The sequence below is a fragment of the Neodiprion virginianus genome, chromosome 6 (genome assembly GCF_021901495.1).
Source record: "Neodiprion virginianus isolate iyNeoVirg1 chromosome 6, iyNeoVirg1.1, whole genome shotgun sequence".
NCBI lineage: Eukaryota > Metazoa > Arthropoda > Insecta > Hymenoptera > Diprionidae > Neodiprion > Neodiprion virginianus.
Window position 1 is genome coordinate 387834 of NC_060882.1, and position 26197 is coordinate 414030.

A 26197-nucleotide genomic window follows, 5' to 3' on the forward strand; every position below is an offset into this window, starting at 1 on the left:
ATTTACAAAACACGCTACGATATTCCCTTGGCCGATATTGGAACGTTTTTGCCCGCATACAGTTTCGCACAGTAGAGTTCGATTATTGAAACCCACGGCGTTCAACGGCAAATGGAAGTTGTGCAACCGCACGACACTGGAGCGGTGAAATATCAGCCTTCACGAACTGACTTGCGACACTTGAATCGCTGGAGGATGATCGAGTGATATGATCGCACCACATTACTTTATCGGGCACCGAGCGCGCCGATGATGGTCTTGAGCTATAACGACGTGGTTTCGAAGCAGCCAAGTCTTCGAATTTTTGCTACAGGGCGGGGTCGTTGTCATTGGCCAAGGAATCGCCATCACCGTTTGCGATTCAGTGTCACTCATACGCCGGAGCACTGGAGCAGCTGGGCGATTGCAGGGTATGACGTGACCGTAACGCGTATGCAATTTCTTCCATCAAATATAGGGGTCGATAGCATGTTGGCAACGTACCAGACGATCCCGGTCACAGATGTCAGGAAGAGAGCTAGAGTATGTATGCGCAGCATTTCCAGCCTTCCAGATACCACCGGTGGCTGCCGGTAGCATCTGTTTACACAGCAAGATCGAAAGAGCCGAGTCACTGACTGCGTAATCGTCTGTGTCATTGCTCACCTCTCTAATGTCTGATCTATCCAGCCAGCGGTGGAACCCTATTTCCATTTCAAGCTGGGATTTTTATTCATGTCAGTTCGTGCCGGGTGGTCGTACCAATCGTGCCTACGTACCTTCGATTTTTTCCGGATGGAGTCTTTCCTACTGAATGGAAAAAAAAACCCTACAAGTCTTCGTGCATTTTCACTTATGGAAACATTGGTTGGCCATGAGTTTTTTTAGTAAAAATGAATCAATGGTACCTATTTTGGATGAAGCAACACTTCGCCGTTTCGTGCCGTACACACCATGCGTTCCGCAATGTCGGCAGATTTTTTTGAAATCGAATATCGTTGCCAAACAGTTCACCTTTCCGGCTGAGTTTTCCCCCCTTTTTATCTCTGTCTCTCTCTTTCTTGCGTTTTTGTTGTTTATTTTTATTTTTAGCCCCTCACGCCACACTTGACTAGTCGCTTTTACTTTCAAGCGAATTTCACTTTGTGAACCTAAAACCGGGTTTCACTTCCAACACTTGAATATTGGCTGCAAATTGACCGTGACCCGCGCTAATCGCGTGAAATCAATTGCCACGCCTAGGAACGCGCTTCTGAAACAGGCGAACCAATTCTAAGCTGTTAGGCTCGGTACATAATTCTCGGATCGTGGAAGGGAGATTGCATAATCACCTCTGAGCGAAGGAGACACAAGAGGAAGAGATAAAAACCGTTCAATGGTTGTGTCACCGTGACTTTTGATTGCGGGTCGGTGAGAAAATATTGAAACCCAAGTCATATTAGGTACGATTGCCTCATTTGGTACGTTCAATGGTTTGAAAATCTCACCGCGATCCAAAATTCGATTATGGTGGTAAATTTATTTCAGTTAGAATTCAGTGAAAAAATTATTTGCAGGGAAGTACCAAAACGAGGGTCACTTGTTCGGCTATAAATCTGACAAATTATATCCGGTTCATTAGCGACTCGGTTGTAGTTTGTCCCTTACATTGCTGAAAAATTTTAGCAGAATTTTGTCGAAATTCCGCGAGGAACCCCGCGCAAATTCCCCTCGTTCTACCGTTATGTAGATCATATATTTACGCTGTGAATTCGTGCTGATGCTGAGAAGCGGATCGGCAGTGGGCGGTGACAGGGCGGTCGAGATTTCGCGGGGATTTTGATAGATCGAACGTTCAAGATAATTCGTTTTACACTTCGGTTGAAATCCAATCTGCCTCCAAAAGAACGCGTGACGATGCGAAATTAGAAACCCCTTTCCAGCCCTCAAACCATTCCATCGACGAGCCGCGAATAGCGCGCCGCAATCGAATTACTATCAGTATCACGTCTACACCACATTCCACCAAATCGCGCCTTTATAGGTACCTTCAGCAATTTACACTCGCATACCGTTCTCCTTCTGTCTATATAGATTTTTACATCACTGAACGTTGCGGTGAGGCACGATATCGTCCAACTCTCCGCGCACTTATACAATAACGTATTGTCAGGAGAAGTTCTGTATCAAACGTTGTGTGCTCATGGAATGGACGCCGTATTATTAAGTTATCTTTACAGCTTTCCGGTACGGAAATGTCACGGAGCCCTATCGTTGTGGCTTTAGCGTTGATCGGAAGTGAGTTGTATTTTGGAAACGGTTCGAGAATATTGGGTGTATGTTCCAGGGGATGGATCAGTCATCAGGCGGTATTCCGGAAACTGAAAACTTTGAAACCGATTAAACGGGGACACGATAGCATCCTTGTGACTACAGATCCCATCAATGATCCAATTCTAAAAAAATTATACGGAAATAAATGTCAGTTTTATTTACTGTTGTTTACAGTTATTTAAATGCTTATGGCATTTGAATCGATGATACACGATCAGACGGTTAAAATATTAAGTTTTCCGGAGATGATGAAACTGTATGCAGCCACCAGCAGTGAAAACTTTGACTTGATGATATTGGAGGATTTTTCTTTCCTGCCTTCAGGTATCCAACCGAACAATTGGGTATTTGCATGATTTTTATATTTCTTAACTTTTGATGTTTTTCGATTCTATAAATTTTTTTAGAATTTTTGAAAAAAAAATATTTTGTTTTTGTTTATAAGTATTTAAATAATTTAATAAATAAAAAAAAGGCAATATTTAAATGAATAAGTAGCTCCATCTCGCGTATGTGACGTCACAATGCTGAATTTTTTTGAAATTTTTAGCGCCAAGTTCTCCTGTAAGCACGCCGTGCGTGTAATCAGCTGTTGCTCTGTGTTCTGATTGATGAAAAGAACGTCTGATAGTGCTGTTTATTATAAACTAAAGTTATTAAATTATTTAATATGTAATTAAAAAACGATTTTTGTTGGTGTATAGTACCAACTTGTAAAAATACTCAAACTAATGCTTGCTTAACATTCTTAGTATAATACATTGACGTGATCATAACCTCCACACAATTATCCGTGTGAGTTCAAAAAAAAAAAATACCACACAAAAATTGATTTCTATTTCAATTATTTTCACCGAAGTCTGACATTAATTATACAATGTATCAAACTTAAAGTTTAAAAAATTTACTTAAAATTTTTTTAGCGCTAGAAAATATTGTACATTACTCTTTGTGGATTCAAATAAACGCGCCAGTAGCAGCACAATGACGTCAAACCAATCACATTCCGTTTTATGTCACGTGACTTTTATGTGATTTAGGACCACTTTTATTTATTAAATTATTTAAATATTTATAAACAAAAACAAAATATTTTTTTTTCAAAAATTCTAAAAAAATTTATAGAATCGAAAAACATCAAAAGTCAAGAAATATAAAAATCATGCAAATACCCAATTCGAAGTTCTTATCACTGCCAAGTGATGGTAGATGTTTGCCCGCAAAGCTATCAATGCTATCGGATTACTGTATGTTTTCCACGATGAAATTCATACGTTTTAACTGACATTAATTGAACACATCGCAAGTGCGTGTTTGCACGTGGTTGTGAAATATGGAATCGGCAATGCTATATTACCTTCTCATCCATGACATTGGAAAATGGACATCAAAGCTTATGAATCGTGGATGCCATGGCAGCAGCTGGATAACTTCATGAAAGATCATCCCAACCTAAAGGTTTTCATATAGCAGGGTGGACTTCAGCTTACAGAAAAAAGAATTTCGCATGGTGTTCCTCTGACGGGAACACCGGTATCAGGTAATCTAGACACAAATGTCAAGAAAATTGTGTTAGTGTTAACGAGGGCGATCTATTATCCTATATCTCTATATACATATATCTATATATATATATATATATATATATATATATATATATATATATATTATTATATAGAAAACGAATGACTAATATGAAATGGCAAAAACCACGCAAATTACTGTTTGGAAAGTTAAAATGGCGTACTAAATGTATGAAAATGACATACCTGGTAGACGATTTGGTTTATATTCAGATAAAATGTACAACTATAATACAGTTTACACTTGGCTTAGATAATTTCAGATAAGCTCTGCTGGATCTGGGGTATTCGGTGCTCGTTGATAATCCGTTGTAACGAAAATTCACTGTCGATATCCCTTCCACCGCGTCGTTCATACTTAAAGAGATTAGATCGAAGACCCAGAGAATGAACATTCTTGGCCACTGATACAAACAGTTCGTCAGAAAGGTGTCGCGTCAAGTTGAGATGTATTGGAAGCTTTTCAGTATGATCTCTTGCGGTGAAAACTGAGTTCGAACAAAAGTGCACAATGTTGTCGCGGTATTTTTTTTCCACTATTCTGACTTTAGCAGTCGTAGGTCCGTTGAATTATGGAAATTGTGCAAGAATCCTGGGGGTATTTCCAACCCCTTCATTCAGCCATCAGGTGGTATTTCGCGGACTTACTTTGGAACTGAATAAACGAGGCCACGAGCTGGTAATTGTCACTACAGATCCTGTTAACGATCCAAGCTTGAAAAACTATACCGAGATTGATATCGGTTTCATGTATGAAATGCATGAGCGGCTTGGTAGGAATATGATAGAATATCGTAGATCACCACCTTCGTTGACACAGATGAGCAGTTTGTCGTCATACATGAACCTCGGAACTGAAAAAATTCTTACTTACCCAGAACTGAGGCGCTTGTACGAGCGAGATAGTGACGAAAAGTTTGACCTAGTTATAATGGAACAGCTCTTTTCGTTCGCTTTGTTGCCTTTAGCTGATCGATTTGACGCTCCGATGATAGGTGAGTATTTTAACCCACACCTGTATTTTCTCTAGTTTGTAATAAATTTACACTTATACTTGGATTGTGTGATAAAAATTCTTTCGGGATTCCAATCAGGTATATCATCTTTGGTATTATCTACAAACACTCAATATGGGATAGGCAATACCATAATACCTTCGCATCCGGCGAATTGGGAACTCCAAGAAAATATTAACAATCCGTTGACATTTTGGCAGAGATTAAAGAACTTTTGTAAGATCTGGTCAACGATATACGTCTTTAGGACTTATTTCATGCCTGGACAAGAAGAAATAGCGAGGAAATATTTCGGAGACGACATTCCGAGCCTGTATGAGATTGAGAAGAATATCAGTTTAATTTTCGTTAATCAAGTGGGGCCCATTTCCTACGCCAAGCCAAATGTTCCGAAAATAATCGAAATTAATGGTTTTCACATTTCAAAGCATAAAAAACCATTGCCGCAGGTTTTTGTCAAATTATTACATGATTTTCGGTATAGTTTGCCATCAGAATGAAATAGATTCGGTTGATTTATGATATGGTCGTACCTTCGAAAATAGGATCTTCAGAACGTCTTGGACAGAGCTACACAGGGATTCGTATACATGAGTCTGGGAACGAATGTCAAAAGCATTACGTTGTCTGCGGAAACCAGAAGTGAATTTGTAGCTGCCTTTTCAAAGTTACCCTTCAAAGTCATCTGGAAGTTCGAAGATGACAATTTTCCAGACAAGCCGGATAACGTGATGATTTTGAAGTGGGCTCCTCAGCAGGCGATTTTAGGTACCGGTCCATACATACGTATACAGTTTGATAAGAGCGATACGGATAAAAATAAATTCTTGCTTAAAGAAATTTAACCCCAAGTATGGAAAAAAAATGATTTTTCTCTTATATTAATTCAGCTCACCCGAATCTCAAAGTTTTCATCTATCAAGGAGGACTTCAAAGCACAGAAGAAGCGATCGAGCACGCTGTTCCGTTGGTTGGGTTTCCAGTTATAGGTGACCAGGATGCGATTGTTAATAAAATGGTGTCTCTCGGCGTTGCCAGAAAACTGGAGATAACTGCTGTCAACAGGGATGATCTGGAGGAAACTATACTCACCGTTGCACTCGAAGACCAGTAATATATCTTGCCACTATCGTAAATTCTTGGTACACACGGTGAGTCTTAATATTTTTAAATGAAAAGTTCGAGGACCCCAAAGCTACGATTGGGAATTTGTTATAAATCGTCTCTATAATACATTTTTCATCAACTTGAAATAATCCCCTGGGCCGTTTTTTTTATTTCTTAAAAATTCGTCAAAATTGCTATGTATAATAACTTAAACGCTAAATAAGCTGGTTCATTCTTATGATACGAGTTTGAATAAATATTTAAGTAAGTTAAAGTACTTGCAAATCATTATTGTAATAGTAACATGAATATTTTATTCAAGTATTTTTCAACAATCACTAAAAACTAGCCATATTTATAAAATTAATAAAATAATTTTTTTTTTTGAAAAAGAAATTTTTATTTGAAAAAAGTTACACGAACTTACAATGTGTATGTATTTTGTTGTTAGTACGTTTTGAACTAAAAAAAACTCAAAGTTACATAAAACAAAGGAGTAGCACGCATTCATTTTATGTAAACAAACCTATGTAAACAAACCTAACGCTTTGGAAGATTATTTTGTTCGCTGTTGAATTATTATTTAAAGGTGCATTATTACTAACGATCGATAAAGTAAATAATTATCATATCGATAAATAGTAAAGTAGGATAAATATTCATGTTACTATTATAATAACGATTTGCAAGTACTTTAACTTACTTAAATACTTATTCAAACTCGTATAATAAGGATGAACCAGCTTATTTAGCGTTTAAGTTATTATACATAGCAATTTTGACGAATTTTTAAGAAATAAAAAAAACGGCCCAGGGGATTATTTCAAGTTAATGAAAAATGTATTATAGAGACGATTTATAACAAATTCCCAATCGTAGCTTTGGGGTCCTCGAACTTTTCATTTAAAAATATTAAGACTCACCGTGTACATGCTTCAAATATACAAGCCGATTCTCGTCCATGTTTCAGGTACAAGAAAAAGATGCTTGACTTGCGGTCGCTGCTCAAAGACAAGCCAAGGGATTCACTTGAGAACGCTGTTTGGTGGACGGAGCACGTGATACGTCACAGAGGTGCTCCATACTTACAATCTGCAACAGCTGATGAACCATGGTACCAGCGTCAGGACATGGATATAGTTGCCTTCTTTTCTGCTACATCTGTGATAACTTTCGTCACAATATTACTAATTTCCTACAAGTCCTTGATATTCACTATCAACGCGTTGACGTATTCGCCACTCGATAAGGCAAAGCGAAATTGACTGTTTCTTCTATTTGCGTAACTCAGTGTTTGACTCAAGTTACGCAACGACATATTATTTAATAAACTACTCGGAATCTTAGATGTAATAACCTAGATGACTGTATTTTATCCGTTAGTATATATACAAAAGCAAATTGTACACAATATGTACAAAATTAAATTAGTGGCATAATATTTAAACTTAAACCTATCGCATACCTGTTTCTCTACGATAAGAAGACAATTGCCGGGCTAGCTCGCTTGTAGTTTTGCTGAACCACTTACAGCTTTTCGTAGCGTTAATTATTATGCTTTGAATGAATATAACTTACGTTTGCAGATAATATTCACATTGAGTCTGAAATCGAGTTTTGTAAATATTTTCCGTTTCTTCTTACGTTTTCATGACGTTCAAGAACAGGTCGTCGCGGGAAACATAAACTAATACCGCTGGTAATTAAAAACATCACGAGACTTATTTGCGCTAACATAATTGACGTGTGTACGTAAATACTGTTGTTTTATAGTTATTGAAGTCTCGAAACTACTGGCAATGAAAAACGAGTCTTTTTAAAAATCAAGGTACTCACGGCCGTGATATGATTCGGAAATATTTCTGTATCTATGAATTGCCGTGAAAATTTTGGCACTGACGATAAGTTGAAACGATTCAGAATCTTATTTATTAATATAAACTCTACAACGAATATTTCCTCAACTGCTGTACAAATTTACAAATCATTATACGAGTGGGGTTTCAAAGAATTACCAGTTTATCTAAAGAACGTAGCTTATTAAAATAGGTTCTATTTGGAAAACCAGCCGATAATGTGGTTGCGGTGAAACATCGTCACCAAGTACAGCACGTAAGTATTTCTGTTAAATTGCTCAGTTTTACTGTCACAGTTGCGAGTGAACGATGGTTGCACGGCGTACAATTGTTGCTGCCATAATATGTATTTTAAACTGTGCGGTAGAGTTCATAGATTGCTACAGAATATTGTGCATCTGCCCGCGAGCTTCAATCAGTCATCAAGTCGTGTTTCGCAGCTTTACTTTGGCCTTGAACAAACGGGGGCACGAAATTATCTTTGTAACCTCGGATCCCATGAATGATCCAACTTTAAAAAACTACACGGAAATTGACATCAGTTTTCTTTACAAATCGAATTACATCACGGTTCTAGACATGAAGGATTGGTTTGGCTCGTTTTACAAATTGAGCGGCATGGCGAATTTACAAACCGATCAAATTCTCCAGCATCCGGAGTTCAGAAAGATATATACAGCTGGTAGTAACGAAAATTTTGACATGGTACTACTAGAGATGTTATACTGGCCTGCTCTCTTCGTACTGGGTAAAAGATTCGATGCACCGGTTATCGGTGAGTTGATTCGTTCGAGAGTTCAATTCAATTTTTCATTTCAAATTCTGGAGCAACATTCGCATTTATTTGTTGAAGGATTGTCACCCATGGGACTGACGATGAACGTTCAGTACGTGCTGGGCAATCCCATTATGACGTCGCATCCATCAAATTGGGAACTCTACTCGAAATCCTCACCACTGACGTTTTGGGACAGGTTGGGAAATTTCGTCAGCTTCTGGAGATTTCTCCACTATTATAAAAACAATCACGTAACGGAGCAAGCGGCAATTGCACGAAAATACTTTGGCGAAGATATTCCCGATCTCGAGGAATTGGAGAAAAATGTCAGTCTCGTTTTCGCCAATCAACAGACACCCATATCCTTCTCGAGGCCGGAGGTTCGAAAAATTGTTGAAATCGCCGGCTTTCACGTTTCTCCACAAAGCAAACCTTTACCCAAGGTATTTTCGCAAACAGTTCAAGCTATTCAATCGCATGAAATAATTCCGAAACAATTCCATTCGATTCGTGTTGAACCGCGATGACTCTCAGAGATCTGATTGAGTTGCATTGCCGGTTTTATAGGACATCAAAAAAATCTTGGATGGGGCTACGCAAGGGTTTATTTACATGAGTCTTGGGTCGAACATGAAAAGCAGCATGCTGTCGAATGAGACGCGGAATGAGTTGACGGCAGCATTCTCTAAGCTGCCGTACGAAGTGTTGTGGAAATTTGAGAACGATGTTCTTCCGGACAAGCCGAAAAACGTTCACATCATGAAATGGATACCGCAACAGGCTGTTCTGGGTATTTCTTTAGTTGATTAACGGCCACGAATGGCTCTTATTGATCTAAGAATAAGTTTCATTCAAATTGAGAATATCCGTTGATTAACATTGCACCGCACTTGAAATATCACGATAAATGCACAACAACAAAAAATACGGGCTTGCAGTCACAATACAAATAATTGTGCGGCACAATGATTGATTCTGCGCGTTAACGGAATTGTTTATCATTTGATTATGCGGTGAGTCACTATAGAAACAACATGAGCACAGCTGTCGCGACGAGATGATCGATATAAACGAGAACATAAGAACGAGGTGGGTCTCTTTCATACCTTGTTTGCAGCCCATCCGAATCTGAAAGTCTTCGTGTACCAAGGAGGTCTCCAAAGCACCGAGGAGACCGTGTCTCATGGAGTTCCCGTTGTTGGAATACCAACTTGGGGCGACCAGAGAATGCAGATTGACAAAATGGTGTCACTTGGAGTCGGGAAGAAATTGGAGCTCCGCACGATGAACAGAAATGAGATCGAAGAAGCGATTAGAACTGTAGCATCCAACAAGAGGTATACATACAATTAATTATGCACATTGCGTCAGTCTCATCGGTGATTACTTCACTGTATACTTCCTCGTAATTGTCAACTTTCAGGTACAAGGATGAAATGGTAAAGCTGAGCACTCTGTTGAAAGAAAATTCTCAACATCTGCTGGAAAATGCCATCTGGTGGACGGAGCAAGTACTTCGTCATAAAGGAACCTCGCATTTGCACTCCATCACAGCTGACGATCCGTGGTACCGTCGACAGGACATGGATCTAATTGTTTTCATTTCGGTTGGTACCACCGTAGTTTTAATTCTCATTTGCTACGTCTCGCACAAGCTGCTAACCGTTATTATCAGTGCGTGGAAATCGCCATCACTGGACAGGAAAAAAAAATGGAAATAATTTCACAGCATGTTTTTCGCGTCAAAACAATGCGAATATTTAAGTTCATCACGATTCGTAGACTATGTTCCTACCACTATGAAATCATGACATTCAATTCATTTTCAACTTGAGCAAATTTATTTTGTAATTACCACAAGTAATAAAATGTATTAGATGTAATTCCACTTTGGAAGCACCGTTGTTTCAGCTAAGAATGAATCTGCTCAAGTTGAGAAATAATTGAATGACACGATTTTATAGTGGTTGAAATGCTTTACGAAAGAAACACACATAATCTTGTGATGAGTCTAGTATTTTCGCAATTAATCTCGAAAAGAGCGAATTTTTACATGATTTCAACCTCAATCTTGAATAACCTTAGGAAGAGTTGGGTTATCAAAAAATGATAAGGGACCTTTTTTGTAGAGCGTTGAATTCCCTACAAAAATGTGTATATATTGCCTCGTTACTGAGCTACAAAATTCGGAATGAAATTAAAACTATTTTCATGTATTAACCAATTATAAAATAAAAAATGGTGTTCAGGAACTATCGAGTGTCAAAGTTAAAGACTGAAATTTTCACAGGCGTCTTATTCTTTCTTCCTACAACCATAAAACGGGTAACTTTCAAAAAAAAAAAACAATATTTGACTTTTTTGTACCGGTCTAATGTACATGCATACCTTGTTTACTTTCATTTCTAACGCAAAACTTGCGGTAATTCAGGTATACTTTCTCTTCGGTATCGAAATGGTATTATAAAATATCCATAGACCGCATTTGACTGACAGATACAAAATTCTCCAACAGCTTCGTATCGTAACAGAAGTATGAGTAAATATATAGCCGAAACACATTTCTGGTATTTTATTATTGCGATATGACAATTTATTATAGGATACATCTGTATTCGTTTTCGGAATTAAGTAGTCATACTACGCTATCTGACTTTGTAGTTTCGCATGCGTGAAAGTCTAGAGGCCAAGTCAAAGGTGCTGTTAGATAAATGTTAATTACGTTTTATCGTAAGCAAGTTGGTGGATATTATTAAGAAACCGGACTACTTTAACTGGCAATGAATTTCGGTAATATCATCTTGAACATACACAAATGACAGGCAATTGGCAGATAGCGTCAGTTAATCGAATGGATACAATTTTATTTACGTACTTATCAACTGTGTACACAGACACCATGTTTTCCTTTTGTATTGTTCAGGATATCAGGCTCGTCGTATCGAGACAAAGTTTCTTGACCCCAGACCATGCTATGAGTATTGGATATTCTCTCTATGGACGACAAGGATCGTTAAAGTCTACAATCAGTATGAATCGTACAGCTATGCACAATAGACATAATATAATAGGAACCTTGCGGTGACTCGATATTGCTTCAAAAATAAATAAAATAAAATTCTCTGGTACTGAATCTTTTGATTCTTGACGGGACTTGAATTAAAAGTAAATAAATCCTAATTAGTTGGGTCATCATTGAAGATTAAGTAGATTCGATGTGATTCGTGTGTTGGAACATTTCGAGGTCAATTACGTGAATCCATTTCTTTCTGCTCATTTCTTTAAGAAAGAGATGAATTGTATTACATGTTACGACGATAACGAAAAACGTTTACTACAGACCAACATGCAATCACAATACAACGATCAGGATTATAACTTACAGCAAATTGATAAAGGGCAAAGGGGGATGTTTGGTTACGATATTAGAGTTCCATTCCAGGGTTGCGATTTGCTCGCATAAAGGAGAAACGTATTTGATGCTCAATACCATTTCTTATTGGACCACGAAATCTATAAATAATACTCGCCTTGTTTCGGACGTAAACGATCGCGATGTCGTATAATTGCCCCTCGCTAACTTTCCTCTCGATTAAGCGGTGGCTCGTAGCTGCCACGCGAACTTCTCGCTGGAAGCACATTGCGGCAACTATTACTACAGAACGGCCGTATGGCCATCGGGACCCTTCTCTACTCACCTTTTTCTTCCGCTTGCTCTGAGGATTCCGATGGATTCTTGTTTTCCGGGGCGCGGTTTCCGGGGTTATGAATTTTGCAAAATTGCAACCTCATAATTTTGTGAGGTGTGCGAAACGCGGGTAATACTGCAGCTTACCGATTAGTATACAAATGACGCAAGGTCCCATCACACGAAATATCGAAGTGCGGAGGAACAAAATAAATTATCACAATTTTCTGTGGTCGAAACTAATTTTCGATTTGGGTATTGAGACCGATCGCAGTGCCTGAATTCGACGACAGCTTCAGATGGTGGAAAGAATGCGTTGATCAACGATGATTTGAAGAGTGACGAAACTCTCCGAAGGGTGAACAAAAGCTACACCCAATCGCAAGGGGCCATAAATTACATAAGGTTGTGCTCGAAGATTTTTGCCCCCCCCCCCCCACCCCACCCGGCCCTAAAAATTTTACTTGATTTTTAGACAATGGCCAAGCTAAGGTAACTTAGGTTTTCATGCTCATACCTGTGTGCTAATATTGACACATTCAAATTAGAAACTTCGTTGAATTCGTGCCTGAATCTGATTTACTGACGGGGGGGCGACGGGGGTTGTTTTAAAAGATGGCTGATGCTAGAAGGTGGACAGAGGCTGCGCGGCGGCGAAAATGTGGCGTGATGTACTAGCACAGATACTCGTATATGTGTACACGAAGACTCGGGAGGAGACTGCCGAGTAATAGCTGGTAGATATTGCGAAACCCGCGGAGAGTGATAAAAGTAAATCCCGCACCTTTCCGTGGCTTCGCTAAAATTTGCGGGCAAATTGCTTACTGGAATCCCGCGGGGAGTAAAAGAATATACTGAAGTTCGTGTAAAAAATCAGAAACAAGTAAGCCTCGATGCTTTCATCTAAACTATCGCTACAGCAGAGAATATACATATATAGACTAGTTTTAATCATCACCGGCTGCAGTCCTGTGATTTCACGTAACCATAAAATTTTCCAGAAAAAAACATCAAAGAAAAATGATCGAACGAAAACAATTTCCGAGTGTCCGATTTGTCGATTCGCTGTTCAGCGGCTGGCTCATCAATCAATAACTGGACATGCTTATCAATTTGATTAGCTTCGTCATTCTTGCTGGTTTGGAAAAGTCGTCCGCGTCCGAGTAACTCTGAGTGGTGGTTTCGTTTGTACAGAGCACAATAATCAAGTTACCGCTGGATTGCTAATGGCATTGTCGTTGGCCGCGTACTCTTTTCTTTTATATTTTCAACGACCGTAATGAACTTTGGAGAAGACGTTAAATCGAATCAGGCCCAACCCGCAGGAAATATCAAGCGATACCCACACCGATCTGTGCCCATATTTTCACAGTCACGTACACCAATCGATGCATCACTTTTATCTAATCATCACACTGCGGCGTAAGCTTCCAGCGACCGCTACATCTCGTCTCAGAAATTGATTGAAAATAATTCCTTGGACTAACCATAATCGAAAATACACTAACCTCGAGAGTTCGACAAGTTTTAAAGGTCATTTCAAATGTCGGGATTCACTTACACGCTATCTCTGTCTGTAACGCCGAACACAAAACTGAACAATATCGCTGCAGGAATCATCCGCGGAATTCCAGAGTTGATGAGGGTGTTTTTTCCCTTGATATTTTATGTTTACCGTAGATAGTGAACTCGGAGCATATTCCAAGTCGCGGGTCAATGAATTATACATCATATGCGGCTCGGCAGTAAGTGTTTAAGCCGGGGTGGAAGGAATGCCGGAGGAATACAAAGCATTAGAGAGATTTCTCTGGAGAGCTGAATGGACCACGGCGGCACAAATTTACCGCTGTTGGTTTCTTTTCGGCTCTTCAGCTCTTCGCGGATTAGTCCACTTTCTTGAATCTACTAAAACATAGCGGGTTATTGCGTGAAGTAATAATGTAAAGAAAATTCTTGCAATGCTTTTCATCATCCATTAGTCAATTTTATTCTTTCACTTACATTCCGTATTGGACGTGATGACACATGTCACGCTTACCATTTTTCGTGAAGTGCAGTTTCCCATCTAACATTATGCTGATTACGATAAGAAGAAAGTTTCTTTTCCGTGTGTCGAGACACATAGATTTATTCGCTTGGCGAATTTCTTATCGCTGGCGAAAAGCTCCTCGTTGAATTTTTCGGGCAGTCGTCGTTTCGAAATCAGCTCACGGTAATACTCTCCAGATTTTTTTATCGTGCGTGGTCTGGAAGGGTCTTCGAAGTCGACGTAATACAATCCGAACCGCATCCTGAAAAATAACAGTTTCTTGAATTGTCCAATGGTCGCGAATGGCCGCTATCGTGTTCTATCTCCAGCCAAAACCCGTGTATCTATCTATTCAATCCAAACCCCGAAAATTCTCCGGGGATCTGTCAGAGGCTCTTAAGCAATAAGGCAGCTAGGAAGAGTGAAAAAGCTCACGTGTATCCCTGGATCCATTCAAAATTGTCCATGAGGCTCCAATGGGTGTAGCCAGTGATGTTTATCTTGTCGCGATGAATAGCTGTGAGCAGCTCTTCCAGATAGCGATGCGTGTAACGAATACGTTCCCAGTCTTCATGTTTTGATGAACCATCCTCTGGCCAACCATTTTCTGTAACGATTATCTCTCGATCACCGTACTCGTTTCTTAGCCATCGGAACATGTTGCCAAACTCTACTGCGTTCTCCTGCAAAAGGTGAAAAAAGAGTCAATGGAAAACGAGGAAGGTCATTTTTCAACAAACTGTTTTTCCTCACCTTGTGCCAGAAGCACACGGATTCCGGCCAACCCAAGCCATCATTCGTTAATTTTACGCCACAGTCGTTAACCCAGCTTGGTTCTGTGGTATCTGGATTGGGAACGGCGAGCATCGAAGTGTACGTGTTGACGGCAATGAAGTCAGCGGTGCCTCTGATCAAGTCGACCCAATATTTTCCAAGTACCGGAAGTCGAGACCTTGGGAAACCCTGCTCCGCACTTTTCTTCGCTATGGCGTCCTTCATCACTTTGGGGTAGTCACCTTCTGCGCTGAAAATCGGATGAGCGAACCACCCGAATTTGAACTGCTTCGCCTTTTCGGCAACCGCAACGTCTTCGGGGGAATCGGTTTTCGGCACGTAACCAAACCAGTGAATGACCATCGATAGGCGACCTAATCAGTTCCATGCAACCATGGTGAATTAGTCTCCGAGGTTTCATAGATCCTGTGAAATACTTTCCAACCGGCATGTAATCGCACCTTCCTGCTTACTCTTGAAGCTTTCCTGGTACAAATGGTAAGCTCTCGCGTGAGACTTGAGGATTGTTTGGCCGACGAGATAAACTCCAACGCCAGGCGAGTGGGTCGCTGGTGCTAAGCCAACTCCGCCATGACTCAGTGCTGCGATTACCCAGGGCTCGTTAAAGGTGAACCAAGTTTTCACCTGGAGAATGCAATACTTTTAATTAGGATCTTCACGGAACCATCAAAATCAGCTCACTCACCCTGTCCCCGAAATTCTCGAACAAGACTTTCGCGTAATCCGTGAAATAGTCGACCAGTGCTTCATTTTGCCAGCCTCCGAGTTCCTGCAGGGGCTGTGGCAGGTCCCAGTGGAACATGGTTCCCATTGGTTCGATTCCTCGAGCAATCAGTCCGTCTATCAAATTGTTATAATACCGAATTCCGTCTGGGTTAATCTTGTTTGCGAATCCCGTTGGCAAAATCCGCGACCAGGAGAACGAGAATCGGTAAAAATCAACCTGTGCAAATGGAGTCTCCTAATTGAACAGCATTCGGCTACGTATTTCTGGTTTTTTGCGCAGATACGCACCCCAAGATCTTCCAGCATTTTTATGTCATCCTTGTATTTGTGATACGAGTCACAAGCGACGTCTCCATTGTGTCGCTTCTCGACAGTATCGGGTTTGGAGTGGGTCATGCGGTCCCAGATATTTTCGCCTTTGCCTAAGTTCACAAAATTTATCGGGTAATAATCCCAAGACTGAGATTAGCAGGTGAAGTTTTGAACCGTCACTCACTGAACGTGAAGAAATCGACTAAGAGACTATTCTGCAAAAAATTGAGTTCACTTGCCTTCTTCATTCCAGCCACCTTCTATTTGATACGAAGCTGTTCCAACGCCAAATTTGAACCCCTTAGGAAACGTTGTTTTTTCCGTGCCGACCATGGTCTCAGACTAAGAACATCAGGACAATAAAAAATAATGTAAGGCCCGTTGCTGTGAACACTATGCAAATACAATTATTGTTTGGACAACCAAAGTTCTAAACGAGCACCTTGATGTTCACTTTGAGAATGGATTGAAAATTTTCAACTGATATTTCATAGAGCGACTGCTTCAACTGCCAAATATTAAGTGATTGGTGATATTATAAGTAAGAGTAACTAATAAATTATGTGGTGGGAGCGATTAGTAGTTCTGTAATTGTCTGGGTGGACTTCGTTAGCCGATGACGATAATAAACTCACACATGACAGTTTGATCGAAAATTTATCACAAGGAAAATGTGTATGTAGCGAGATAACGATAACAAATATGATACTTCGCTTAATTTTGTTTATTTGAGGAGTGATTTTTTTTTAATAGATCTGTATGCTCTCATCTTTAAGCTTGTAATTGTCGGATGTGAGTCAGTTCTTTCCTAGATTATTATCGCACTACTCGAAAGATTAATCCAGAAGCCAACTCTCATAGATACATAAAAGGCATCATATGCCAATCCGACCGAGGTCTGACCCCCGACCTCTCCTATTCGGTTCAAGATTTTTTATTTTCTTCTTTCAACTCTAATGATAAAAGTTACTCAGATTTTTTTCAGGTTTTGTGAACAAAATTTTGTTTATTTCCGATTTTTCGAAACGAAAACATCGTTGGCCCAAACTCTAAAATCTGAAAAATATTTTAAAAGTCCAGTATTAGATATCAAAACATTCAAGTCCAAGCCCCAAGCTGGTTGGTGTTCTCCTCAAAATTTTAATTTTATAAAATTACAACCGAATTAAATCTTATTTGCAAGATTGCCATTAGAAAAATAACATAATGAAAAATATTGGACGGAATCGAATAGGTCGAGGACCCAGGTTGATTCGGCGTGAAATGCCTCATAACCTAATTCATATTAAAGAAAACTCGTGAGGTAAGCACTACGTCATGCAGGTGCTATGAGTGGTGTAAAATTGATGAAGTCTTGCGGTAAGGTAAAAGTCATAGATAAGCGAACAGGTACGGTAATTATAGATTTTTTCTTACGCTTTATCAAATCTGTTTATGAGATAATAGGTTACTGATTTGTGACAACGCCCTCACGTTTAATTTGTCGATATTACTTAAAACTTCAGACAAAATTGTGCTAGCATAAGCGACAATACAGTTTTTGTTAATTTTGAACACAGTGGCAACAGGATTGTCAACCCTAATGGGCTTAGGTGGTATTGTCATCCGACAATTATTATATAAATTGTCGTAATTTTTCTTACAGATTCTCTGAGCAAAATGGATGCATCGAACAATTTTTTTTTTTTTACGCTTAACCTGAATGGATCAAAAGCTACTTGTTTAAATGTCGATATCTCCGGTTCCCTTTGTCGTACAGATTGCAGCAAAAACTCATTTTAAAGCTCTTGAATCGTGCTTTCATCTCATTTATTTCAAATCTACAGAATCAACGATTTTCGATTAACTTCAAACAATTAGATTATTTAAACGTGGTTTTCAAGATGATAACCTACTTTGAAAATTTTGAAAAAAATCCGAGCATGTTCCTTGATTCATTCTCTGAAAAATTTTCAAGATTGGAAGTGGAACTCCGACGAAAACTATTTGTAAAAATCTATTGATTCATGAGAGAATCAGAAACATCGAGGTATATTTTTGGCCAAATTCAACCCGCTTGACGTGGCAAACTCACATTAGGATGCAGTGGATTTTGAACAATGATGATATATATGTTTGTAATTCTTCAATATTTGTTTACTATCTGAAGCGAGTTAGTTATAATCAGCAGAAGCAAAAACTATTTATCAATATTCGCCATGAAATAGCGATTACATGTGAAATAAGTCCGATAAATTTTAAGTTTACAAGGAAAAAAAAACGTACCAGCAAATTACAAGAGGGTTAATAAAGTCATCATTTTTATGGCACACATCCACTCACCTCCCAGTTTTCTAGATCACGAACAAGCAAATTGTTATTGCACTTTTTTTTTTTACTAATTCACCAGTTTAACGTTCAGGGCTGTTGACAGCGACGCGCCGGAATCCAAACTAAACTGTCCTGCTTGGCCCAAGCACTTTCCTGTTCTATTCCCGTTAAAAAATATGCCCTCCTTTCGTCTATTTTTGGGTTTGTTTTCTGGGGGCATTCTTTCTCCGCCAAGTCTTCAGGATTCGACAGCCTAGGCGGCATGTCTGTTAGGATCGTTCAACTTTACCCTGCAGCTGGGTTTTTTCGAGCTGGAGTATATCAATTTTTACAAAGTAGAATTATACACAATGACTTTAGCATTTTTTTGTTGATTACCTTTTTCTATGACTTCGTTGTAACCCATGATACAGTAATTATACCAAAATAATGGATATATGATTATATCCTAAGTATAAAGCTAGATGTGATTATAATATGAACATTTTTGGGATTGCCATTGAGGAACTGAGTGTTTTCTCGTAACAATTTACATCGTCCATGCACTTTTTAGCATAGTTACTTTCACAACGAGTATATCTACCGAATTTTCGAATAATGCAAATTGACAGAAACACCAACTTGTTACATTATTATTTTTGATGTTTTTATCCGCAGCTTCATTATTCCACAAAAACCTGAATGGCTATGTAGCGCCAGCTGCAGGCCAGGTGGAAACTGTTGGATTATGAGGTAGATAAATCACTTTTTGGATTTGATGTAGATAGTAATAAGAAAGTATTTATCAAAATTTTATACTGGTTTCTACATAACTGGCATTGTAACACACCGCTTTCTTCGTGTACATCAGACGGCTCGTATCACTGACAAAGTACAACTGCCTTCCACACACCTCGGAGAGGAGAAAAAGAAAAAGAAGTCGTGTGTAATCTTACGAGGTCAAGATGTCATATTTAGTTTATATATAGTACACCCAGTTAAGAAAGATATATTAAAATAAAATAGGGTAAGTACCCAGGACTGAGATTTAAGTAGATGTAGGGAGCTCTAAGAAGCATAAGCGTTTGGCCACAATATTAGACTAACTCAAGGGTATGTAAATCTACTGATATCTACGGAAATCTCGGTAAACATATGATTCTTTAAAATTTAAATCCAAGTTTATCAAACTTATTCAAAATCTATCAAAAAAAATTATACATAGATCCAAAATTTTTTTCCTGGGCTTTCTCTTAGCGTTTATCGACCAATGAAATTGCCAAGTTTTTATCTTTTAAGTCTCTCTTTGCACAGTATTACTTCTCCCTAGAAGGTATCACAGAAAATAATTTTGAACGAGAATACAGAGAAATACAGTGGAGGAAAATCGAGGAAATGAAAATTATAACGCGTATAAAATATAGATATGATATGAAATAATATATGTCAGTAACGGCATATCGTTCATCTACCAGTACTCAGTCACAGGCTGCAGCTTTCGAGTTCTTAAAACATTTTTCCACCAATCCACTGACAGCTTGGGTGTTCGAGTTCTGTTTGAACTATTGAAATCCACATGTAAGATGCCAAAACGCTCTCTGGAAAGTGATTTCCCAAAATTATAAGCTCAAGTCTACCTGCAGGAGAAAGTTCGCTCTGTTTCACTCACGTATATCCTCTATTCCACTCGAAGTTATCGAGAAGGCTCCACATGGTATAAAGTGGCACGTTACACCCATCCCGTTTGACCGCTGTAATGAGTTCCTTCAGGTACGAGTAGAAGTAACCGATCCTCTGATGGTCGGTCAGTGTTCCCGAGTCCGAAACACCGTTCTCGAGAATATAAACAGGTGGGTTTTGGTACTCGTCTTTAATCTGTCTGAGAGTATCTCCGAAGCCGAACGGAGTTACCTGAAATCAAAAGTGGCAATCAGTGAGGAAGGTCCATACCAACGGGTTTTCAAATTTACTATATGCCAACCCTTAGCCAGGCAGAAGCTGTCCGAGGCCAGCTTGGATCCACACTTTTCTCTAGACCAGAGTCAAGACCCCATACGTCGTCTGGTTTTTTTGTTCTAGGTGATACCTCGAAGGTGGTGTAATGATTCAATCCAAAGTAGTCGGAAGTTCCTCTGCAAGCAAAGAATAAGACTTTGAAATAAATGCGCATGGGAATTATATGGATTCCAATCTATTTGGTCGATACCAACCTGATATATTTGATCCAGTTCGGCGAAAATTTCGGTAACCTTGATCTGGGGTAACCTTCGTTTTTGCTGTTACGATCGATGTTACGCTTCATAACTTCAGGGTAGTCTCCGGTTTTTGAAAAAATTGGGTGAGCCATCCATCCGCAGCCGAATTGAAATGATGTTTCGACAGACGCGTTGTCTCCCGGATTCTTGGCTATTTGACCTCCGCAAGGTATCACGATACCGATCTTTCCATTTTGGGATTTCCGGAATTCTCTGTCGTAAATGTGGTACGCTCTGGCGTGGGCCTTTAACACGTTATGGCCGCACATGTACCCCCCCGTCGGAGCGAGTTGTTTTCCTGAAAATTGTCATCTTGAATAAAAGAGCCTCTGCCTGAAGAAAGAAAAAAGAAGAAAAAAGGAAGAAGAAAGAACGCATCCTAAAATACCTGGAGCCTTACACCCATCCTCATAACCCTCCGTGCAAAATGAATTTGGCTCATTTATCGTTGCAAATATTTTCACCTTCGGTCCAAGCTCCCGGAATACCACCCTTGCATAGTCGCCAAACCACTTGACTATCATGTCGTTCATCCAACCACCTTGTTCCTCGATCACCTGTGGGTGATCCCAATGATAGAGAGTGACTAAGGGTTCGATGTTGTTGCGGAGTAGTTCGTCAATCAGATTTTTGTAGTAACGAATTCCATCCTCGCTGACTTTGTCAGCGTAGCCAGTTGGCAAGATGCGAGACCAGCTGAGCGAAAATCGATAGTGATCGAGCTGAGCGTGAAATGAATAAAAAGTTTAGTGAAGCGTGTTTGGGATACACATTTTCAGGTGAAATGAGTATTCGTGTACTAACTCCAATCTCCTTGAGCCATTTAACATCTTCCTTGTATTTGTGGTACGAGTCACAAGCAATGTCACCGTTACTATTATCTACAATACGCCATGGTTCTCTGTGCGTGAAATTATCCCACACACTGTGACCTTTATCTGTGGATTGTAATGTAATATGAATTATAAAAAAAAATGAGCCGTCACGGGACGCCTGGCAGATGTGAAACATCGACATTATTTTGTAAAATTAAAATTAATTATAATTAATAATCAATTTAAAAAAATTAAAATTAATTAAAATTAATAATCAATTAAAAAAAATAATTTGTTTTTAAGTAAAACATAGGTTATGCGTACCGTAGTAAACAACACTGTATACACTATGGAGTATACACTATAGGTATCCGAGCTCAGTGTGGCGAGAGAGATGGCTTGACGCCGGATCGAGTGGGAAGAGAATCGTACAGTCGATTGCGCATGGCGACGCGTCGCCACACCGTACACACTACTACATATAGACTGTATATATATACCATCATATAGCGTGGCGACGCGTCGCCACGGCATGCGTCGCCACGCCAGAAATCGGTTTTACGTGCGGCTATAGATGTTTCACATCAATAAATCAAATTTTAAGAGAATTGAACGTTTTTCAAAATCACTTGCAATTTGCAAGCTCCATACCACTTGCGTTCCAGCCGCCTTCAATTTGATACGACGCTCCTGCAGCTCCGATACGAAATCCCTCAGGAAAGGTAAGATAATCATCGTCGTGACAGAAAATGCTAAGAGTAAAGCAAATATGAGGATTATGCATAAGGTTTTCACGGTTGATATCACAACTTGAAGTTCAGTTGGTACTTACCTTGAGATCAGCAAGGAGTACAACAAAAGACTCCAGCAGAGTGTAGACGTCATAATAGAAACCGAGTTATTTTGAAGTTGGGGTAACAGTTCAACTTTACTGATCGTATTTTTTCTTTTTTCTTTCGATTATCAAGTACCGGTCTCGTCGTCCGCTTGACCTCTATGGAATTGCCTTTTCAAATCGATGGAACGTGATTCTTAATCAACCATCACTAACAAACTGAGTTGAGAAACTGAGCATATCTCGCTCGTTCGCGGACGGTACTTGATATCAGTGGAGTGATTCATTTCACAACGGGAGGATAATAAGCCCGCTGCAATAATTTATTCCATTTGGGAGCATCGCCAATACCACAGCTTTGTCCATTGTAGTTACTAGGTTGAGTAATTCAGGTTGAAAATAACGTCTGAATGTTGTTGAGATGATCGAAATTTTCTCCCTTAGCTTACTGGGATGTCTACAGGGTCATTTACTGGCTGCTGAGAACTTCATTGAGAGAACAGGCTGCGTCCGTCGCATTTGTTTTCAGCATCAAATAATTGTGCCTGTATATTGTATGCACGCTGTTTATTTGAGAAATGAAACTCAAGATAATCCAACATTCACATACTCATATCTCTATATCAATATGATAACGATATCATGCTACAAACAGGAATGGGAGTAATGATGTATGTATTTTATTTATCTCTAGTGGAAATTGAAGATTAAGTATTGTCGTGATACAAAAGATCATTTACCCTGCACCAGTTATATTATCAAATCCTCGGCATATTGATAATATTGAATTTATAATTTATAATTTTTGATAATGAATGCTTGGACCTTCCGTGTGTAATCTATTTATCTCATAGTATTAGGAGAAAAAAGTTACTTTCGGTCGAGATTACCATACGTGGTAATTGACCAATGAAGATAACACAAACGAATCACTCTAGAAATGTATTCGTATCTCGCAAGACTAATTTCGCTTTTTGAATATCTTCTTGATGTCCGGTCACAAAGTCTGCTGTCTTACAATTAGTGAATAATAGTTATTTACACATCACGTATTCGTGTGAATATTCGACGTTAACAAATTATTCTAACTTCAATTGGTCAGTAAATGTTTGAAATACATCGATTATCACAGAACTCGGTAATAAATAACCTTCTTTCGAAATACGATCGTTCTTCAGTCAAGCTGCTTATCAACCAAATTCCTAACGTCTAGTACCGTTACTAGGAACATCCTGAAGTGTACGTGTACTCATGACTTCTTGCCACCATGACGTAGATAGTTTAGCTGATCTTGTTCTGTTTGAACTGTTGAAATCAACACTTATAATGCCGAATAATTCTCTGTAAATTAAAACAACCAAGGATGTAACCATATTACAATATAATTCAGATAAATGTTTATATACAAGAAAATATACCCACGTGTAGCCAGCATTCCACTCAAAATTGTCAAGAAGTGACCAAATAGTGTATGCCACGACATTGCAGCCATCATCGTTGATGGCTGTGAGCATCTCGCTGACGTATTCGTAATAATAATTAATTCGTCGATAGTCTTCCAATTCGCCGGTGTCGGAATATCCGTTTTCAAATACATACAACGGTGGATTATTATACTGGTCTCGAATCATACGCAAAACATTACCGAATCCTTCTGGCAATACCTGTGAACCAATAAAATTACTTCAGCGAAACCGAATTCAAGCGTTTTCAAATTCATAATTCTAATAGTTTTTCCAACACGTACGTATAACCATGAAGAACTACCAGCTGACCAGCTGGAATTGGTATTTTTTATTATGCCACTATCCCTGGTATATATGCCAAGCTCTTCGGCTGTGTCAAATATGGGCATACTTGACGTGTAGTGATTGAGACCAAAGAAGTCTGCTGTTCCACTGTAAAATAATTGCGCCGAAACGTTATTACTCAAGCACGTTAATTATGGCAAAGTTTTGACGGTATACGAACTTTATGTACTCTATCCAATCCTGTGAAAATTCGGGTAAACGTGAAAATGGGTAATTTTCGAGTGCACTGACATAGGCCACTCTCGTTTTCACAATTTCTGGATAGTCTCCGACATAAATGGGGTGCATAATCCAACCGCAATCGAACTGAAAGTGTCGTTCGATGGATTCTTCGGTTACGTTGTCCCCTGGCACCCAACCGGCACAGGGCGTCACTATTCCTATTTGGCCTTCTTGAATCGCACGGAATTCGTCATCGTACAGATGATACGCTGTCGCATGAGCTTTCAGAGTATTGTGAACGCACAGGTAATGGCCCATATTTTCTAATATTTTTCCTGAATTGAAATTCACTTACATCAGTACTTCGCACTGGGTTCTAACTCCCTTTTAATAACGAATAGTCATCGTACCTGGAGCTTTTTTAGTAGTCGAGTTGTATCCTTGTTCGCAATATACTTTTGGCTCGTTAATTGTGATGAAGGTTTTCACCATGGGTCCCAATTCTTCGAAAAGAACCCTGGCGTAATCGGTATACCACTCCACCATTAATTCGTTTGTCCATCCACCCAAATCTTCGAGAATCTGAGGATGGTCCCAGTGATATATTGTTACGATGGGCTCGATACCGTTTGCCACTAGTAACGTGGTCAGATTTTTGTAGTATTGAATTCCATCTTCACTGACTTCATTCGCAAAACCATTTGGAAGTACGCGTGACCAGCTGACCGAAAAACGGTAGAAATCCAACTGGAACGTTTAATTGTCGAATCAATTTCTTTTCGCACATTATTCCGACTGTTTTGATGCTGACCCCTAGATTTTTCACCCACTGCACGTCTTCTTCGTATTTATGATAAGAGTCACAGGCCACATCTCCCGTACTTCCGTCTGCTATGTTTTCCGGTTTGTTGTGTGTGAACCAATCCCAAACATTTTCTCCTTTGTCTGTAATAAATTGATGTAACATTCTAGTTTATAATGAATAACAACCTGACATTGCCGTAGGTACAGAAGTTGAATACTCACCGCTGACATTCCAGGCCCCTTCTATTTGGTAAGATGCGGTTGCAGCACCAATGATAAAATTTTCCGGAAAACTAAGATTTGCACCTTGACACTCGTGTAGTCTGTGGAAATTTAATAATTAGAATACTGTGCTAGGGTCAAAGAATATTGAAAAAACTTACTTTGTGAATATTACACAGCAAATAACAATTCTCCGTAATTCTTTCATGATTAGGCTGCGGTATCACATTGACAGTATGCAGCACACTCAATTCAACATTCGCATTTATAGGAGGGGCATTTAACTGGACCGATAGTGAAATTGTATATACATATATAATAGTATATATCGTATGTAAGCCAACTCTTGACATTGTCAACTCTTTGATAACCGTTGAATTCAGTCAATCACATTTTTTATAAGATAATGGGTATCATACCATCAGTTGTAACCATTTTTTCATACCGTACATTTATGAGAGCTTTGATGGTATCCAACAACTACCAGTACCAACGATATGGCATCACTACCTTTTTATTAGATTCATACTGTAATTCCGAAGCATTTATGACTCGTAGAATTTGCGGGGCTCATTTTTACAATTATCTCTGTAACCCTGAGTTCAAATTCAGTACTGTAATTCTGCTGTTATCACCGTACACTGAAAAGGAGAAAATTTTTTCAGAAAAATACTAATTCAATCGCAATTGTCGTCTAAGATAGACGCGATTCTCTGTAGTTAATAGAATAGATCGCGGCTGTAAACAAAAAGTGCTGGAAAATTGAGTTTTGATATTGTCGTTTGTCCGTGTTATAGGAAACAGGTTATTAAAAAAATATTA

At 39.1% G+C, this 26197-nt stretch overlaps 5 protein-coding genes across 10 annotated transcripts; 2 read left to right on the forward strand and 3 right to left on the reverse strand.

Annotated features, from left to right (window-relative positions):
• The first annotated feature begins 4145 nt into the window (after positions 1 to 4145).
• On the forward strand, positions 4146 to 7451 carry LOC124307036 (UDP-glycosyltransferase UGT5-like). 2 transcript variants are annotated; one of them, XM_046768328.1, is made up of 5 exons: positions 4146 to 4870; positions 4970 to 5340; positions 5437 to 5659; positions 5815 to 6001; positions 6969 to 7451. In XM_046768328.1, the coding sequence occupies exons 1-5, from the start codon at positions 4387 to 4389 to the stop codon at positions 7261 to 7263; spliced, it is 1560 nt and encodes a 519-aa protein (XP_046624284.1). In that variant the 5' UTR covers positions 4146 to 4386; the 3' UTR covers positions 7264 to 7451. The 2 variants fall into 2 exon arrangements, with proteins under 2 accessions (XP_046624284.1, XP_046624283.1); XM_046768327.1 differs by having other exon boundaries at positions 4150 to 4870; positions 5782 to 6001.
• Positions 7452 to 8128: 677 nt separating this feature from the next.
• LOC124307037 (UDP-glucosyltransferase 2-like) lies at positions 8129 to 10905 on the forward strand. The gene is made up of 5 exons (XM_046768330.1): positions 8129 to 8629; positions 8708 to 9075; positions 9200 to 9422; positions 9750 to 9969; positions 10056 to 10905. Exons 1-5 carry the CDS (start codon positions 8164 to 8166, stop codon positions 10351 to 10353), a joined length of 1575 nt encoding a protein of 524 aa, XP_046624286.1. The 5' UTR covers positions 8129 to 8163; the 3' UTR covers positions 10354 to 10905.
• Positions 10906 to 13719: 2814 nt separating this feature from the next.
• On the reverse strand, positions 13720 to 18638 carry LOC124306693 (myrosinase 1-like). 5 transcript variants are annotated; one of them, XM_046767593.1, is made up of 8 exons: positions 16422 to 16760; positions 16159 to 16292; positions 15830 to 16087; positions 15585 to 15768; positions 15103 to 15497; positions 14785 to 15032; positions 14359 to 14611; positions 13720 to 14222 (listed from the first exon to the last, which is right to left on the reverse strand). In XM_046767593.1, exons 1-7 carry the CDS (start codon positions 16513 to 16515, stop codon positions 14401 to 14403), a joined length of 1524 nt encoding a protein of 507 aa, XP_046623549.1. In that variant the 5' UTR covers positions 16516 to 16760; the 3' UTR covers positions 13720 to 14222; positions 14359 to 14400. The 5 variants fall into 5 exon arrangements, with proteins under 5 accessions (XP_046623549.1, XP_046623550.1, XP_046623548.1 ...); XM_046767594.1 differs by having other exon boundaries at positions 13720 to 14225; XM_046767592.1 differs by lacking the exon at positions 13720 to 14222 and adding an exon at positions 18505 to 18638 and having other exon boundaries at positions 14283 to 14611; positions 16422 to 16524.
• A 654-nt stretch (positions 18639 to 19292) lies between these two features.
• LOC124306703 (myrosinase 1-like) lies at positions 19293 to 22870 on the reverse strand. The gene is made up of 8 exons (XM_046767606.1): positions 22374 to 22870; positions 22193 to 22293; positions 21531 to 21664; positions 21115 to 21448; positions 20682 to 21024; positions 20453 to 20603; positions 20141 to 20382; positions 19293 to 20069 (listed from the first exon to the last, which is right to left on the reverse strand). The coding sequence occupies exons 1-8, from the start codon at positions 22424 to 22426 to the stop codon at positions 19940 to 19942; spliced, it is 1488 nt and encodes a 495-aa protein (XP_046623562.1). The 5' UTR covers positions 22427 to 22870; the 3' UTR covers positions 19293 to 19939.
• A 435-nt stretch (positions 22871 to 23305) lies between these two features.
• On the reverse strand, positions 23306 to 26066 carry LOC124306702 (myrosinase 1-like). The gene is made up of 8 exons (XM_046767605.1): positions 25537 to 26066; positions 25376 to 25476; positions 25161 to 25294; positions 24760 to 25096; positions 24348 to 24684; positions 24124 to 24274; positions 23799 to 24040; positions 23306 to 23717 (listed from the first exon to the last, which is right to left on the reverse strand). The coding sequence occupies exons 1-8, from the start codon at positions 25581 to 25583 to the stop codon at positions 23579 to 23581; spliced, it is 1488 nt and encodes a 495-aa protein (XP_046623561.1). The 5' UTR covers positions 25584 to 26066; the 3' UTR covers positions 23306 to 23578.
• Between the last annotated feature and the right edge of the window lie 131 nt (positions 26067 to 26197).